This window comes from Oryzias latipes, chromosome 18 (assembly GCF_053564925.1).
Source record: "Oryzias latipes strain Hd-rR chromosome 18, Olatipes_Hd-rR_3.1".
Taxonomy (NCBI): domain Eukaryota; kingdom Metazoa; phylum Chordata; class Actinopteri; order Beloniformes; family Adrianichthyidae; genus Oryzias; species Oryzias latipes.
The window spans coordinates 12703587-12722413 of NC_136254.1; the positions used below are offsets into that span (position 1 = coordinate 12703587).

Here is an 18827-nt window from a genome sequence, read left to right on the forward strand (position 1 = left end):
CAGGAATATTAAGGCATGCATAAACATACACATATAAACTCTCTCACAAACACACTCTAACACACTCATACAGAAAAAAACTTTTTTCACACACGGACAGATTCACAAAAACAAACATAAAGATATACAAAACCAACTACACAGAGACATATAATCACTAACACATAAAACACATGCATTAAAACAAACAAAACAAACACAAAAGGATAAACACCCACACACACACACACACACACACTGTAAAACACAAACATACATAAAACATGCACATACATGAACAAAAAAACACACACAAACTAATATTGACACACACTTATTTCCTGCCCTTTACTCTCACTGATACCAAGATCACTGTCATCTCAACTTCCCAGAAGGACAAGGGGTTCTGCACAAAGTTAAAGGTTTGATTTCCTCAGGCTTGGCTGCACCAGCACCCCCACCCCCCCTTCCTTCTATATAAAAGCTTCTCTAAGAAAAGGCTCAAGTGGATTGTTGGATGTAAAAGGAAGCAGAGGCCTGAAGATCCAGAAGGAACATTCCCTGAAGTGCAGCAGAGCATGGATACCCCCCAAGGGCAGAGGAGGTATTCTTCCTAGATTACGCTCCCCCCCTGCTCACGCAAACAAGGCTTCCTGAGTCCAGAAAAACACACACAGCATCGTTCTGAGAGGTCGAGGGGAGTTCAGGAGACCTGTAAGGTCTTTGCACGTGTTTATCTTCTGGAGGAACCCTCCCTTCCCATGTGATTATATGACAGTGGTCCCGACACTCCAACAAATCACACCAACAAAACATATAGATCACAAAAACTATTATAAAGAAAAACAAATCATAAAAAATAACATCACAATAAAAATTCTACAAACCAAAACACAATTACAAAAAAATGTAACAAAATATAACAAAACATGCCAGAAAAATAAAAATAACTGCCAGAAATCAAGTGAATTATTTAAAAAAAAAACACAATAAGAAACCAGAAAGGATAGGTACTATGGGACATCACTGATTGGATGACGATGTTTGTTTTCAACGTTTGAGGTTTTCTCAAATGCATCTTGATGTCTGCATCTGAAATGTTGGACAAACGTCGTCATCCAACCAGCAATGTCCCAATTGTACCTACTTTTTCCGGATTCCGTAAAAAAGAAAAAACACTTGGAAAACAATCGTAATTTCCAGAAATAAAAACAAGTTGTTAAAGTCCCACTCCAATCATTTAAAAAAAAAAATTCCAAAGCTTATTTTCAAAGTGATATTTTAATTATGATTATGCCATTTTTAGCCAAAATAGTAATTATAAAAAACCTGTGTTGTGTTCTAGGACAAATTTCTGTAGTTCATTAGAAATTCACCTCTGAGTTGTGGGCGGGATTTGATGCAGGTAAGCATGCCCTCTTCCCATCATCCATCTGTTTGCGTGCTCTCTTGCTAGCTTTGTTAGCGGTACAACAAAAATAGTAAGCGATTTCTGTGCTATCCAGTTGTTCAGTTTTGAGCCAGATACCAGCTCAGACGAGGAAACAAAGAGGTGGATGCATCAGAATGGAGCGGAGCAGGGAGCTAGTGGCTCTCAGACTATAGCCTGCTGTGTCACACCTACAAGCTTTTTCCAGCTGCATTTTTGTCTGCTCCTGATTCACCAAAATTTGAATCAAGAAATACTCAGAAATGCAGTTTTAAGGTTAATTTTAAGGTAAGTTTAAGGTTAACTTTCTTCATATATGCCCTCTAACTCCACACAATTTTTAACAGAGTTGGTCTTTAAATGAACCAAACAGGTAACTGGAAAAGGTAGGTTACATGGTACATCGCTGATGATGACGTTTGTCCATCATTTAAACCGAAAGTGAGACTGGATATCATCATTAAATTAGCAATTCCCCATTTCTTTTTGATTTCTTATAATTGCTATTGTTTTACAAAACATTTTATTTTAGTAATGTGTGTTTAATTATGTTAATTATGTTTCTGAAATTTTTTCGTTTGATTTTGTACGGAGAGATTCCATGAAAAGTGCAATGGATAAAACTTGATTTGATTTCTAATATGTAATATTGTTTCCTGTATTGATTTTTTTTAACCTCTTTTCATTTACCATAATGTCTTTTATTTTTTGCCTTAAGTGATAAGGTGATATAATTTGCACAACAGGGCCACTGTCTGTATGAAACAGAAACTGTACAAAACATTTATGCAGAAAGTTGTTTTAAAATTTGTGTAACAAGCATATAAGAACGAACCATAGATAGACATGCAGAAACATGTTGAAATAACTGAACTCATAAGAAGAACATAGATAACGGAACAAATACAAACAAGTTCTTCTGCTTCTTTAAACCATTTTATTTATTTTCATATTCAATGCTAATTTAAATGTATTATGCCTCGTAAATTTAGCTTTAAACTATCTAAATCTTTGTGGTGATGTAAAGAGGGGGTCGCTGCATTAGTCAACAAAAGCCTGACAAGGCCCCGCCCATCGGGAGACTTGTGAAAAGTCTCTGAAATCTAATTGGGCTACATTGATGACGAACTGGTGGATCTCGTCTGCGAATTGGCCCGCAGACCTGTCAGACAACAGCTGAGGACCAATCAAAACTCCGTATTTTACATCGCCCCGCTCTCTTGGTGACGTATGGGTCATGTGATGTTTGTGGCCCGCAGAGGAGCTAACTGAGCCGCGCTCACGGACGCTCGCCGAGGCGGTCATGTCGGTCCCGGTGGGCTTTAATTCTTGAAAAAGTAAGGCGGAGGATCAGCTGCTGAACGGACAAAACCCGCATTCAGTGACTCGGGAGCGTACCTAGCGCGGATCAGCACCGGGACCGCGCGGCTCACATTAGCCGGCCTAGCCGGAGCCGCGAGCCCGTCTCCCAAAACAAGAATGGGGTCTGGCTCTGCGCGGGTTCGCCTGCTGGGAAAGTGACCTTTGGTTTCTGTGATGGATCTAACGAACCACCCGGAAGGGGGGGGCGCCGTGATGATGGTGGAGGCCCCGCAGGGGGAGCCGGTGAGGAGAGCCGCGGTCACCAACGGAGCTGGCTCGGTGCGGGAACCCCCGTCCCCGGTAATCGGCACCGGCTCCCGTTTCCACCCCCACCACCACAGCCTGCAGCAGCCCTCCCGGGAGCCGCAGTTTCATCTCTTTGGGGAGAAGAGCACCGAGTCTCCGGGCCGGAGAGCCTGCCCATCGCTCGGCCAGCTCCCCGCCGCCGAGGAGCCCCCCGCGGGCGGCGGTGCCCATGTGTTGGCGGCCGTGCACGTCGCGAGCGCCTCTGACGCGGTGGAAGACATCCGGAAATGCGGATACCTGAGGAAGCAGAAACACGGACACAAGCGCTTCTTCGTGCTCCGAGCCGCCGGGCCGCTCGGACCCAGCCGCCTGGAGTACTACGACAGCGAGAAGAAGTTCCGGAGCAGCCTCCGCCACGCTGCGGGGGCCCCCGGAGCCGCCGCGGCCGCGCCTTCCCCTCCGAAAAGAGTGATCTTCCTGTCCCAGTGCTTCACGGTCAACAAGCGGGCGGACTCCAAGAACAAATACCTGATCGCGCTCTACACCAAAGACGAGTACTTCGCCATCGTGGCCGAGAGCGAGCAGGAGCAGGAGGACTGGTACGTGGCCGTCAGCGCTCTGATGAGTGAAGGCAAGCGTGGCCATGTGGACTCTGATGACCTGGATGATGGGTACGGTACCGTCAGTCCCGGTACCGTGTTCAAAGAGGTGTGGCAGGTCAATGTGAAACCTAAAGGACTAGGTCAGACCAAAAACCTGACCGGCGTGTACCGTCTGTGCCTCTCTGCCAAAACCGTTCACCTGGTGAAGCTGAACTCCGACAACCCCTGTGTCAACCTGCAGCTGATGAACATCCGGCGCTGTGGACATTCAGAGAGCTTCTTCTTCATCGAGGTGGGCCGCTCCTCTTCTATCGGGCCCGGGGAGATCTGGATGCAGGTGGATGACTCTGTTGTGGCCCAGAGCATGCACGAGACCATCCTGGAGACCATGAAAGCCCTCAAGGCTTTCGCAGAGTTCCGGCCCAGGAGCAAGAGTCAGTCTTCGAGCTCCAACCCCATGCCCTTCATCACCACGCGCCGCCACCTGGGCAACCTGCCTCCAAGCCAGACTGGGCTGCAGCGCCGATCCAGAACGGAGTCGGTGGTCGGGACCCCTCCGTCCAGTAAGAGCTCAGGGGCGAGCGGTTATCGCTTCCGGACCTCCAGTGAGGGAGAGGGAACCATGAACCGGCCGTTCCGCTCTGCCACGGGGAGCCTGGTGCATCTGAACTCAACGCGGGCCCTCCATGGGCGTCAGGACGCTACTGGCGGCGTCTCTGGAAGTGGGGGGGCTACAGGCAGTTCTGGCACCAGCAGCGGGCGCTACACGAAGGCCATATCCGGGACATCCTCTTCCTACCACGCTCGCTCATCCTCCCTGCCTGTCTCCCACTTCCCCTCCACCAGCAGCCCGGTCAGCGTGTCCTCCAGCAGCGGGCATGGCTCCGTGTCGGACACGCTCACCCGCCCATCCAGCGCCTCCATATGCGGCTCGCCGTCTGACGGGGGCTTCAACTCTTCTGACGAGTACGGATCCAGTCCGGGGGACTTTCGGTACTTTAGGGTGAGGAGTAACACGCCCGACTCTCTGGGCAACACCCCCCCAATCAGAGAGGAGAGCTGTCTTAATGATTACATGGCCATGGGCTGGAACCGAGATGTTTTTGGTGGTGCGGGGGACGCTTCCCGTGAGGAGAGCACCTCAACAGCCGATGACGACCGCTTGTCCTCCTCATCTCTGAGGAGGAGGACGCACTCTTTCTCCAGATCTGCAGGGGGGGCAACTGGAGGCTGTGGTGTGGCGGTTTATCAGAAGATGACCCAGACCAACCTCTCATTGGATGAGGGCTCGGATGTGGCGCTGCCGTTTGGTGCCGGGCTGCTCCGGGGAGGGCCCTCCTCCTCCACTTCCTCGCTCCGCTCTGATTACAGCTCCTGTTCAGAACACAGCCAGCAGAGCCGGCCCTCCACCCTCCCCAGGACTGAGGCTGCTGCTGAGCGCCCACCCCTCTGTGCCCAGGAGGATAGCGGCTACATGCCCATGATGTGTGGCGTCGCTGCATCGCCGCGGGACACCCCCCCTGACTACATGCCTATGCAACCCAGCTCCTACCCCCAACACAACTCCCATTCCCCCCAGTTTCACAGCCGTTCACCCCACCGACCCACACAGCCGCAGGCCTCCACAGACGCTCAAGGCTACATGATGATGCTCCCTGGGGGCGGGGGCTGCACGTCTTCAGTGCTGCAGGCCTCACCCAGTCCTCCCAGTAGTTCCAGTTCATCTGCTGCTACTGGAAGCTGCAGGGGTGGGGGGGGCGAGAATGGAGAGTACATGGACATGTCTTACAGCAGCGGGCACAGGCTCTCAAGTGCCACAGGTGGCCCCCCTGAAGGAGCCCCCAAGTCTTACAGCCCCTACTTCTCCCTCCCACGCTCCTATAAGACCCCCACCAGAGAGAGGGATGGAGAGTATGTACCCATGAGCCCCCCTGCCAAGCCAGTGTCCATACAGGATAGAAGGGCGGTGGGGGGTTCTAGCACCTCTACCCCCTCCCACCCCCCACCGCCTTACGGCGCCCACCACACGACCGCGGTGCCGGCGGAGCGGCACGTCCTGAGGCCCACACGTCTGCCTCTGGGCAGGAGGAGTTTCCACGGCCCGCTCCCGGTGACTGAAGCCTCCACCTCAGTGGCCCCCCCCAGCTACTCTGAGGGTCCTTCCAGTCCTGGGGAGTACATCAACATTGAGTTTGGGGATCAGTTTCCTCACCAACAGCAGCCTCCTGCCTATCCTCTCTCTGCCCCAGATGAAGAGACCCCCCTTGGACCCTGCTGTTCGCCCCCCCAACCCCAGGACTACATGAGTGTTGAGGTGGGGGGTCTGGGAAAGAACCAGTCGCCCAGGCCTAGCCTTGTTGCCCCCTGGAACCCCCCCAGCTATATCAGACCTTTAGCTAGTAACCCTGGGGCGCATGATGGGGGGCACTGGAAGTCAGTGGGAGAAGATTACACTGACATGACCTTTAACCTCAGTGGGGGTGGGAAAGCTCAGAGCACTACAGCTATGCTGCAGCATCTCTGCGTGATGGAGGGGCATTACAAACACACCTTCTCCTCACCCGTTTCTCCCCCCTGCCTGAACCGGCCACCCACGCAGCAGTCGGAGCCCAAAGTGGTACGAGCTGACCCCCAAGGCAGAAGAAGACACAGTTCAGAGACGTTCTCTTCCAGCTCCACCCCTGCAGGAGAAGGGCTCAGCTCCTCCCCCCCCAACTCCTCACAGGCTGACCCCACAGCCCACTGTGAGTCTTACCTGGTGGGGGGACAAGCTTCCAGATGGGCCAACTCAGCATCCTTTGACTGTGTGTGGATGTCTGTGGAGGGGGTCAGAGACTCGCCAGCTCCCCATGACTCACCAGGAGCCACAGAGGCCCCGCCCCCTTTCTCTGCCGCAGAGGCCGGATCCGGCAGAATGTGCAGGAACGCGTCTGCCGGCTTCCAGAACGGACTCAACTACATCGCCTTGGAGCTAAGGGAGGAAGGGGTGAACACGGAGGCCGTGGCGTCTGGAGCGACCGGCACCAACGGGGACACAGCTGGGGAGGGAACGGTGCCTCCGCCTGAGAACGGAGCCTATGCCAGTATAGACTTCACCAAAACGGACGGAGTCGCAGCTGCCAAGGGTGAGTGGCGTCCTCCGTCAGTTCACCGGTTTTAAATAAAGCTCGAGTAGTTCAGGCCAAACCTGTATAAAGTCGACTCGTTAGTCTCATCGAAGGTTAACTTAAGTCGTTTTAACTTAATCCAAATCAACCTTAACCCAAGGCTTATGTCAACTTAACCCTTTAACATCAGAGCTTTTGACTTCTGTAACTCTTCAAACATTTACAGCATTAATGTAATTCCAGCAGATTCTAATCAGAGAAAACCAGCTTATATACAACAACTCAATCCATTAAAATACAATGTAGTAGTACTTTATTGATGCTGAGGGAAATAAATTCTTTTCAGTATGTCCTAGAACAAGAAGGACGACAGAAACACACACTGACAGTTCAAAGTTGACTGCATAACATGACATGATAGGCCTCTTCCTCCTTATCTTGGGTGTGTGGACGAGTTGCAAGAGGAGGGGATGGTCTTTGGTGGCACACAAAAATGCTGTATCTCAAAGTTTTTATGTGTAGAATAGGCCTGCACAATTAATCGCAAGTTTATCGTTATCGCGATTTCAAGCTGTGCAATATCCATATCGCAAAAAGTTGGTGAAAATCGCAATAAATGGTAAACCTTAAATGTTAAAAACAATCTTATGGCAACTTGAACTAATTAATACATATTAAAAAATCACTTTATGCATTTGACCAATCAGATGGAGCCCTTCACGTTGTTGACCAATCGGATTTTAGATGTTGCCCTCCTGATTAGACAAGTCATTTGGAGACTAATTTAAGGTATTTTGACTATTATCTAAATTAAACTTTTGCAGTGAAATGGAAATGTTTTGGTTGTTTTTGCTATTTGTTTATTTATTGCAAGTTATATCGTCATCGCAATATTGATCACGGATATCGCATATCGCATGTTTTCCTCATATCGTGCAGCCCTAGTGTAGAACAAAAATCATGGTATGCAACACTTTACAGTAGGGCACGGCGATATGGAATTCTTTGTATCACAATACACATTTTTTTTCATATCAGGAGATAACGATACATATCACGATGTAATCCAAATAACAATATTTCACTACTAACTATGTAGGACAAAAGACAAAAGGACGAAAGAAATTGACCAAAAAGAGAGCAAATACACATGACTACGTTCACGCAAACGTTTACTCGCCATGAGCCGACTATTCCTCTAACTTTTACTCACCAAATAGAGGAAAATGCTCGCAACTGGCGAGTGTTTTGGACCCTTCAAAATAAAAGTCTATCGCGATAGACTACTTCCAGGAACATCTCTGGAGCTAAAGGGTTAAATTGTTGAAAAGAATAGAATCAAACTTTATTGATCCCACAACGGGGAAATTAACTAAGGGATCTTAGGGTTACATCTTTTATGGGTCCACATTTTTTAGCTTCATTGCTTTAATGTCTGTTCAAAACACAAAGTTGCAGAGGATACAATGGATGTGGTATGATGGGCAACAAATGAAAAGGAAAAACTAGGTCTTGGTGATGTAGAAAAGTTACGAGAAGGAACGGTAAGAAGTTGTTGGTTTGGCTGGGGAATAAATGGTTTTGTGAACTCTGCAGCTGATGTCTGACCACTAGAGATTTTTCTCAATTCTGCCTTTTTTCTTATTTGCGAAGCTTCCTTTAAATCTCTTTTTGTCATTGACTGTTGGAAGTGATGGCCTGCAGGGGCTTAGACTGTGCACCAAACACGCCCCCACCCCCATGAGGGTTGTGTCCTGCAGCTTGGTGAGCAGGCAGGGTTTATGTTGGGTCATACATGGACTGAGCCACCCAAAAACATGCCCTGTTTTGTTTGTGTCGGCACGATCGCAGCTTTTTATACCGTCGTGTTCATTCATGGGAGGCTGCGGGACCTCCTGCTGCACAGCAGGGACCGTCATGGCCATTCTGGCAGCGGACAGTCTGGTTTCGGTCGGCCTCCTTTCCACCGAGACGCTTCCACTCTTGGTTTAGATCCAGGTGCTGACTCTGCACCATTTCTGCTGTTTACTCCCCCTCCAAAGCTTCTCCTGACTCCTCAAACTTCAGAAAGAACTCCTTTTGTCCTTTGACAACCTGAATAAACTTGAGCCAATTCAATCCGAAGCAAAGTTGGCCATGTTTTTATGTGGCCATAAAAAAACAATGTTTTTTCTGTGAAAGATCAAGTTTGAAGGAGACCCAATGACTCATCTAGAGGTATTCATTTCCTTATGCATTGGATATTTATGTAGGTGACGTCATAGCCGTTGAGAATCATTAATGAACCCCTGGTATGTTTGGTGCATTCAGGGACACACCAGTTTGTTTGATTTGATACACCACATCCAAACTTTAACCTGATTTCTTTGAAGAGAAGTGAAGTTGCAAAGAAGCAAACTTTAAAATATGAGTGGACCCCCCCCCCCCCCCCCCCCCCCCCCCCCCCCCCGTAAGTCTGGTGGAGGGAAAGGGTAACGTAGCGCATAAGATGGGGGTGAAAAGCTCTTCTAAATTTACAGCTCTATTTCCAGACTGAAGTGGATTCAGGGTCCACTCGTAACAGAAAACTCTGCGCGTGTAAACAGCTGTGTGTGTGTCTGGTAGTGTCTTTTTTTCATGTGTTTGTATGTGTATTTGTGTGTGTATACACGAGTGTGTGCTTTTGGTTTGTGCGTATGTCTCTGCATGTGTTTTATTCTGTGTATCTGGGTGCATGCAGGTTTTTTTTTCTAAGTGTGTATGTGCACGCTTGTTTTTGTCTTTGGTGTGTATTTGCATGTTTTTGCGTATAAACGGGTGTGCATGCTTCTGTTTAAGTTTGTGTTTCTGTTTGTGTGTCTGGGGGAATTGCCAGTGTTTGTGCATGTATGTGTGCTTGTTTATGTGTTGCCGTGTTAATTTGTGTGTGTGTCTGTGCAAGTGGATTGTGTGTTTGCTCATGTTTGTGTCTGTGTGGTTGTGCATGTATCCAGGGGGGTATTCCAGGAAGCATGTTTAAACTACCCTGACTTTAAGCCTGAACTCTGGCTGAAATCCGCCTGAACTTGCTTACTTGGGGTATGTCGGTTCCAAAAGACCGGATATGAGTTAGCGTAATTACGCTCGACTTGGTAACCCTGGGTTAATGCTCGTGCACAGGAGGTACATAAAGACATTCTCAATAGATGGCCGATTTCCGGAGTGACCATGGAAACGCGTGGAGAAATAAAGAGAACGCTATACTTCAGTGAGACGGAGTCTGGGATTTTAATGACGGCGAATGAAGATTATACGCCCATCAATAAAGTAATACGGCTGCATCATCAAAAAAAAGAGTTTCTGATCTTATTTCCAGTTACATTGTGATGTATATGTACAACTTGTAAAACTGAAATGAATGAATACAATTGGTAACAAGTAATTGAGTTAAATTTATTCAACCTAATTTCTTAAGTCTATCCAACTCAATAATTGTTTATACAATTCACATTTACATATTTATCTAACTAAATGTCATATTACTCCAATTCAATTAAATGTTTTTCCATCTTAATTTATTGTAGTTCTTGAACTCTGTCTAAGTTAGAGGCTGGAGATTTTCTCATTTTTTTAACATTAAAATAAATATTACAGTGTCAATTTCCAAAATATACTATGCATTTAATTATCATGAATCTGACTTTAACTTAAGTTCTCATGCCACGATGTTGCACTAGGGCTGCTAAATTAAGCTAAACAACTAAACACATTTAGACAAAAACCTACACTTGTACCTAAATCCTTCCAGACAGGCTAAGGGAATGGTATCCCACGATTCCTTGCGGTGCCAATCTAACAGCAGCACCAAAGTTACACCTACTTAATTGAAATAATTTAAATGAAAGTAAAATAACTGTCTGATACTACGTGTTATTTTTAAGCTGAATGAACTAAAAAAATATTTATCTTAACTGAAGCAAATAATTAAGTTAGATCAAAGTAAAAAAGTTTATCTTTCCAACATCCATACATGTTCTTATCACCCTCTCACAGTGGAAAAAGTATTATCTGAGCTTCTTCATCCACTAAATCATCTTCTAATGGACACGCCATGCTGCTTCACCTCTCGGAAAACAAACTAACCTTCAACTAAACCTGCTCCAGATCAGGTTATGTTCAGAGCACGAGTTGTTATGGCAACTTGACATACCCTGAAACATATCTCCATTTCTGGAACTGAAAGCTTATCAACTTCCTTAGCCTCAAACTTACCGTGGTAACTCACACAACCTGCTTTTTGGAATACCCCCCTAGTGTGTGTCTGTGTGAGTAACTGTGAGTAACTACTCTGTTTTGAGTAACTGTGTTTCTGTAACATGTATGTCTGTTTTTGTTTTTTGTGTTTGTGTGCGTCTTGGGTTTGTCATTTGATGTGTATGTGCATCACACATTTTCATCCAATGTGTTCTTCCTGTGTTTGTGAACTATTTACAGTTTAAATAAAGTTGTAGGAATTGACTGTAAGAGAATTGGACTGAGTGTGATGTCGCCTGTAGAAACCACTCTGGCCAGTCAGGAGTGAGCTTGTTAGAAGGCCACACCCCTACCACTTGAAGGTGGGCTATACGAAATCTGTCTAAGGCCTCAATCGTTTGTCATGAGACCACCTACTTTTGTTGAGGAAACCTGATTAGTCGGTTTATAACTGAAATAACTTGCACTATAGAAAAAGGATATCATGCAAAAAAAATTGGATTTGCAAGAAGATGTTAAAAAAATAGCTAGAATGGTTATTCTGACACAAACTGAGTAATAGCTGTTTATTTCTCTATAGAAGTCTATGGGATTTCTAATCCTTGGAGGCAGCGGGTACTTCCTGTTTGGAACACCAGGGGGGAGGGGTCGCTCAGTCCATTTCTAATGTACAGTCAATGGCTGTAGGTCAGACGATGCCTAAAGATGTAAATTCTCAGTGATGATAAATTTGGCTTCTCCTTAGAAATAAGCCAGCAGCAGCTTCAGAGATGTTTCTGGAGACACTCAGAGACTCTGACATGAATTTCCTCCTCCTCTGACATGAAGCTCCTCCTCCTCTGACATGAAGCTCCTCCTCCTCTGACATGAAGCTCCTCCTCCTCTGACATGAAGCTCCTCCTCCTCTGACATGAAGCTCCTCCTCCTCTGACATGGAGCTCCTCCTCCTCTGACATGGAGCTCCTCCTCCTCTGAAGGAGACTTTGAGGCAGAAGCTGACATGAGCATCTGCAATTGTCCTGGTTTAGAGCCATGGAGATGTGAGGATGCAGAGTTTGATTGAAAGTCAGCTGATCAAAAACACATTAGAGAACCCAAAATATCAGGAACCATTAGGGAGATGATGGATCCGCCTGGATTTGTTCATTTAACAAAAAGCTTCAAATGAAAGGGAAATCCAGCTTTGAACAAAAACGTGTCATTAAAATCCCTCTGTAAACGGGGAAGGAAAAATGAGAGGAACAAAAAAGAAAAGTGTTTTTACCAGACGAGTCGTCGTCCTGATCCATTGCATCCCCATCACACGAGCCCCCCCAGCGACAGGGGGGTCCACATGTAATTAGAATCAGGGTCAGATCCTTGACATGTCACAGATCCTTCAGAAAGCGGGTCAGTTAATGCGTCAGCGTGGAAACGCGCACGCTCGTGTCCTGCAGTACCTGTCCCTGAGGGTCGGCGGGTTTATCTGACCCGTGGCAGACAGACAGGAGCTGCATTCCAGCCCCCCCATCACTGCTGTTCCCCCCCTTTGTGTCTCATTGTTGAGTCTGACAAAGCCTGGCTCTGCTGGAATAACCCAGCTCCACTGCCCGGGTCATTCCGGGCCATAGATGTCAGAAGTCAGGATGTACCAGGTTTGTTGTCTGACCATTAGATAGATAGATAGTCTTTATTGTCATCGCAACATTGTACAACGAGATTAAGGTGCAAAAATAGTCAAATAGTAAAAAATAAAATCACAATAAATAGTATAAAAACAATATAAAATACAGCAGACATAACCCACACATGCTTGGACATTTCTGTCATATTTCCATTTATGGCTTGTTCTTTACAGCGTTTAATGTAGTTATTGCTATGGGATAAAAACTTTCCTTGAATCTGTCAGTCCTTGTTTTGATTGACCTGAACCTTCTCCCTGATGGCAACAGTTCAAAGAGGGAGCGTCCAGGGTGTGAAGTGTCCTTAAGAATCTCCTGGGCTTTTTTGAGGCAGCGCGAGCTGTGGAGTTCTTCCAGAGGGAGGAGAGGGCAGCCGGTGATCCTCTGTGCCGTGTTAATGACCCTCTGGAGAGCTTTCCTCTGAGCCACTGTGCATCTGCTGAACCACACACAAACACAGTACGTGAGGATGCTCTCAATGGAGCATCGATAAAAGGACACCAGCAATCTCTGGGAGATGTTGTTCTTCCTAAGCACCCTTAGGAAGTGCAGTCTCTGTTGGGCCTTTTTTAGCAGCTCAGAGGTGTTTACTCCCCAGGTCAGATCCTCCTCTATGTGGACCCCCAAAAAGCGGAAGTCTGCCACTCTCTCCACACAGACCCCGCTGATAAACAGTGGAGGAACAGTGGTTTTCTTCCTCCTGAAGTCAATAATGACCTCCTTGGTCTTTTTGGTATTGAGGAGCAGATTGTTCTCCCTACTCCACATCGTCAACTGATCCACCTCGTCTCTATAAGCAGACTCATCTCCCCCCGAAATGAGTCCCACCACTGTTGTATCATCTGCGAATTTGACAGTGGTGTTGCTGTGGTGAGCAGGAATGCAGTCATGGGTGTACAGGGTGTAGAGCAGGGGGCTTAGCACGCAGCCCTGTGGGGAGCCAGTACTGAGTGTGAGGGCCTTGGATGTGTGTGGGCCCACTCTCACTCTCTGACTGCGATCAGTAAGAAAGCTCTTGATCCAAGAGCAGGTGGAGTGTGGAAGTCCTAGTTCCGTCAGTTTATTCACCAGTTTGTGAGGGAGAATGGTGTTAAACGCAGAGCTGTAATCCACAAAGAGCATCCGCACATAGCTCCCCTGTTTCTCCAGGTGGGACAATGCAGTGTGGAGGGCTGTGACTATGGCGTCCTCTGTGGATTTCCTTGCCCTGTACGCAAACTGGTGTGGGTCCAGGGATGTTGGAAGTAGTGATGTCATGTGACTCCGTACCAGTTTTTCAAAGCACTTCATCACCACTGGGGTGAGTGCAACTGGCCGGTAGTCATTGAGACTGGTGATGTGTGTTTTCTTGGGCAGGGGGACTATAATGGAGGACGTCAGGCATGTTGGGACAGTAGACTGGGCAAGAGACTGGTTGAAAATCCTGGTAAGGACTCCAGCCAGCTGGTCCGCGCAGTCCTTCAGAACGCGTCCAGAGACACCATCGGGTCCAGCAGCTTTCCTGGGGTTGACGGTCTTCAGTATGCTCCTCACCTCTTGCTCCTTCACGGTGAAGCTGAGGCTGCTGTGTGCCACTGGGTGGGGACGTGTGGGTGTGTCCGAGTTTTCTACCTCGAAGCGAGTGAATAAGAGATTCAGCTCCTCTGCCAGCGAGGAGTCAGCTTCGGCAGCACGAGGGGTGGTCCTGTAGTTGGTAAGATGCTGGACCCCCTTCCACACCTCCCTGCTGTTGTTGCTGTCCAACCAGCCTTCAATCCTCCTTTTGTAATCCATTTTGGCCTTCTTGATGCCTCTCTTCAGGTTGGCTCGGGTTGAGCTGTAAAGAACCCTATCGCCAGACCTGAAGGCAGTGTTCCTCTCCCTCAGCAGCTGCTGGACCTCCCGGTTCATCCAGGGCTTTCTGTTGGGGTACACCCTAATGTGCTTGTCCACCGTAACAGTGTCTATGCAGTTCTTAATGTAACACAGCACACTGTCTGTGAACACCTCCAGGTCTGGATGTTCAAAGACGTCCCAGTTGGTCCTCTCGAAACAGTCCTGCAGCTGCTGAGAGGCCCCATCAGGCCATATTTTTACTGTTTTCTTAATGGTGGGAGCAGTTTTCTTAAGGGGGTTATATGCAGGAATTAGGAGCAGGGACAGGTGATCAGACTGGCCCAGGTGAGGTAGTGGTCTATCCCTGAAGCCTAGCTTAATGTTTGTGTAAACCTTATCCAGAGTCTTAGCTTCTCTGGTGGTGCACTTAACATGCTGGTGAAGGTTAGGAAGCACTGGCTTTAAGTCCACGTGGTTGAAATCCCCTGCTATGATGTGCACAGCGTCAGGATACCTGCTCTGCTGCCTGCTAATGCTGTCATGTGAATGTCCGATAGCTGAGTTAACATTAGCGTCTGGTGGAATGTAAACAGCAGTAACCATGACCACAGTAAACTCCCTCGGGAGATAGATGGGCCTGCATCTGACAGTCACATACTCCAGGTCCGAAGAGCAGTGATTGTCTACAGTCTTGGTGTTTGTACACCAGTTGTTGTTGACATAAACACACAACCCCCCTCCTCTGCTCTTCCCGGAGTCCTTCGTCCGGTCATGGCGCTTAGCGGTATAGCCTGCTAGCTGGATAGCAGAGTCCGGGATGAGAGGATGGAGCCAGGTCTCTGTGATCAACAAAATGCAACTGTCCTTCAAGATCTTGTTGTTCACAATCCGTAGCCTTAGTTCATCCATCTTGTTGACGAGTGATCTGGCGTTCGTCAAAAAAAAGGCTGGGAAGCGGTGGTCTCTGTGGCCGTCTCCTTAGCCTGGCAAGTGCTCCGGCTCTGCAACCTCTCTTTTGCTTCCTGTCCCTCCGCCTTCGCTTCCTTACCGCGGGGGTTGTGAGCCACCTGGAGCCGGGGTCCCTCGCTATGTCCACCGGAATCTTTTGCGAGCTGACAAACTCGGCTGCGATATTCCGGTCGCAACAGACTCCTATTTTAAGGAGATCTAGGCGGCTGTAGATGTTGCTAACTCCCATGGTGTACACGGAACAGACAAAAGTAACACAAACAAAAATACGCGAAGAAACCGTAAAAACCGCAAAAACAAAGCAAAACAAAGCACTGACTAAGCACTGACTATAGAAGCACCGAGCCGCTGCAACACTGTGCGCCGCCATCCAGCATCCACAAGCTGTCAAGCTTGTGGTTCATGTTTTAATAGTCATCTGTGATCTGCTCGAGAGCCCCCACCTGGATAGGGTTAGGAAGCCTCCCCCTACACAATGCCCCGAGCCTGCTGTTAACCTCTTCTCTCTTTGTTTCTCAGACTGAGCCACAGGGGGCGCTGTATGCTCCACCTCCCTCCGGCCATCACTGGGACCTCCGATCCCGCCTTCGTCATCCTCGCCTCGCCAGTGACCTCTGCCCCCCCCCCCTCCCTCCCACGGAGAACGTGCTGCCTCGTCGAGATGGTGGAATGTTTGCTGTTCATTTCTTTTTTAGTGTTTTTCTTTAGTTCTGATTTTAAAGCCCCCCTACTGTTAACAACCATCAGACTTGTGGGTGAGACCGGGGGGCGGTTAGTATAATTGCAAATCGTTTTTTATTTGACACCCCCCCCCCTAACAAAAAGGGATGTTGAGCAAAGGCTTTCAGTCTTTGATGCATTCATTTTCTTAGAGCTCTTCATATTCATGGTTTTCATTTCAATGTAAAGAAACTTTTATTTTTCTATTTATTCCCCCCCCCCCCTCCCACACACAACAGCTGCGGTACGTTGGTCAGTTATTTGTGACTGCAGGTACTGGGGGGGGGGTCCTTTTCCTAATTGACTGATGGTACAGAAAGTACTGAATGTTCTACTTAAGCCTCTGATGGTGCTCAGCGGGGATGGAATCAGAACACGGTGGGGGGGGGACACCCCAAATCTAGGTCCGGACACTATGGTACCAAAACCTGTTCAGAATCAGGCTGCTAATGTTCTGTCTGATACGTTTACATCAAATTGCTGTACTTTTGGCCCAGATGGTCCTAGTTCTCCTCTCAGATAATCCAGAATTTCACTTAATCCAGAGCGGTCAGGAACCCCTGCCCCCTCCCCCCAGTGAGACTTCTGTGGGCGTCGGCTCCATAATAGCCCCTCCCACAATAGGGGCAGGCCCCCACTAAAGGCCTGTCCCTTTCTCTGTTCCTGTCAGGCTCTGGTCGGGTTTGGCTGCTGTGTGAAGGTATGGTTTCCGTTTTTTTTTCTTTGTCGGGGGCTGCTTATGTTTTTATTTTAAATTTTTTTATTTTGTTCGGTACTTTCAGAAACATGTAAATAAGGAGTCATTGCCTCTCCCTGTCCTGGTTAAGCTCTGCCCCATTCTGTTCCTGATTTTTCTGTTTGGTTTCATCATGGAGGGAGGGGGGGGCAAGAGGCCATCTGCATAGTGTTTATATTTATCTAAACTTTTGCTTTGGATAGAGCTATTGCAATAAAATGTGTTCATGTAAACGCTCTGTTCCCGTCTCTTCTTGGTTTCTTGTCTTTGTCTAATCTGGAACAAACATGCAGGAACGTCTTAAGATTTCTTTCATGTTACAGTTTTTGGAGTTTAAAAAAACTACTGCAGCTTCAAGGAAAATCTGGACAGTTTCAAACTTTTTTTTAAAATTAATCTGATCACATGTGGATGTCTCCTGAAATAACCAGGGTTCCGCTCAATCATCAGAACTCGGTTCTTCAGGAATGCAGACGGTCAAGGATGAACTCAGAGGGAAATGCTGGTCCATGTCTTTATTTTACCAATGAAATGAAGTTTGACTCATTGAAGCCGAAGCTCCATCTATGAGGAACCTGCACATGCAGATGCTCTGCTGGAGGGAGGTGAGATGGTTGTAACCCTTGTGCTATTCTAGGCACTTTAACGTTGGGAGTTGGATCATCTAGACCAGTGTTTGTCAACCTTTTCTGAGCCACGGCACACTTTAACCTTAAAAAAAATCCCGCGGCACATCAGCATCCAAAAATTAAAAAAAAAAAAGGAGAAACTCATAGTCTGTATTGATCTACAGTCCCTCCACAATCTCACATGCATTTTTGAGATAATTGTGTCAGAAAAAGCTGTAAACTGCAGCTGTTTTTTCTCTCTAAAAGATGCAATAAAAGTTACGTTAGAAGATTTAAAAACAGTTTGAAGTGTGTTCTTTGGTTTCAAGACGTTTAACAACAGATTTCCTTGTGCGCTGTCACTCTCACAACCCAATGCATCATGGGAGATGTAGTGCATAAAACGGCCGAAGATCGCTTTTTGGAGCTTCATCGTTTTGTTCACTTGTTCCACGGTCTGATACCGGATTCTGTGGAAAGCTACACCGCTAAAGACGAGCTTTAGCTGGTATTTTTGTTAGAACTGAGCGACCTTACGAGCTAAATCGGGACACGGAAGTGAAGACTTTAACCACTTCTGATTGGTCAGACCGATGACATGTGATCAAGCCCCCCAGGAATGATTGGTGGAGACAGTAAAGGGACGGGAATTTTCCAAAATACAGCCGAAGGTGCAGCTGAATCGCGTCATTCTTATCAAAATGTCTTTAATAAAATAAAATAAACGCAAAGAAAAAGTATTTTACGATCTTTTATATTCCTAACTCCTCAGTTTTTTATCAGGGCCTGTTTGGATGAACAGAGAGCTGAAATCCTGGAGATGGGAAATGTTGTTAGATCAGTTAATGAGGGCAATTTCCCACGGCACACTTGACCATCTCCCACGGCACACTAGTGTGCCGCGGCACACTGGTTGAAAAACACTGATCTAGACCCACTAGACAGTGCTCTGAACCTTTTTTCTTCAATGATTTGTGATTTTCACTAGTGTCCATGGATTACATGAAATGTAATGTCAATGTTAGGGTGGGGTCATCTAAGATAGCACAAGGGATAAATGTTACCAGGAAGACCTTTGAAAATCCTCAAAGACTGTTCCCCTTAGCAGAAAGTAGTCTATTTAGGTATGCTACAAGTATGCTTACTCTATACTAAAAGTCAGGCAGTTTACTTTTTATATATTATCTATATGTTATAAACCTAAAAAGTTGTAATTACGTCTGAATAAGTAATCAGTATATGTCCTACACTACACATACATGGTCCATACTCAAGTACAGTACTTTCTGCTCTAAATGCAGAATCAAATCCAATAAAAATGAACGTTTCTTTTTTTTGGGTGGGGGTTGGGGTGTGGAGTAAATTGACGCCGTTCACGCTC

At 47.1% G+C, this 18827-nt stretch overlaps 1 protein-coding gene across 2 annotated transcripts; it reads left to right on the top strand.

Moving 5' to 3' along the window:
- The first annotated feature begins 2644 nt into the window (after window positions 1–2644).
- Window positions 2645–17071, top strand: irs4b (insulin receptor substrate 4b). Of its 2 annotated transcripts, XR_013650915.1 has the most exons (3): window positions 2645–6743; window positions 13955–14024; window positions 15902–16007. XR_013650915.1 is itself a non-coding variant. In XM_023965868.2 (2 exons), the coding sequence occupies exons 1-2, from the start codon at window positions 2945–2947 to the stop codon at window positions 15904–15906; spliced, it is 3804 nt and encodes a 1267-aa protein (XP_023821636.1). In that variant the 5' UTR covers window positions 2645–2944; the 3' UTR covers window positions 15907–17071. The 2 variants fall into 2 exon arrangements, 1 of the variants encoding a protein (XP_023821636.1); XM_023965868.2 differs by lacking the exon at window positions 13955–14024 and having other exon boundaries at window positions 15902–17071.
- The last annotated feature ends 1756 nt before the right edge of the window (window positions 17072–18827 follow it).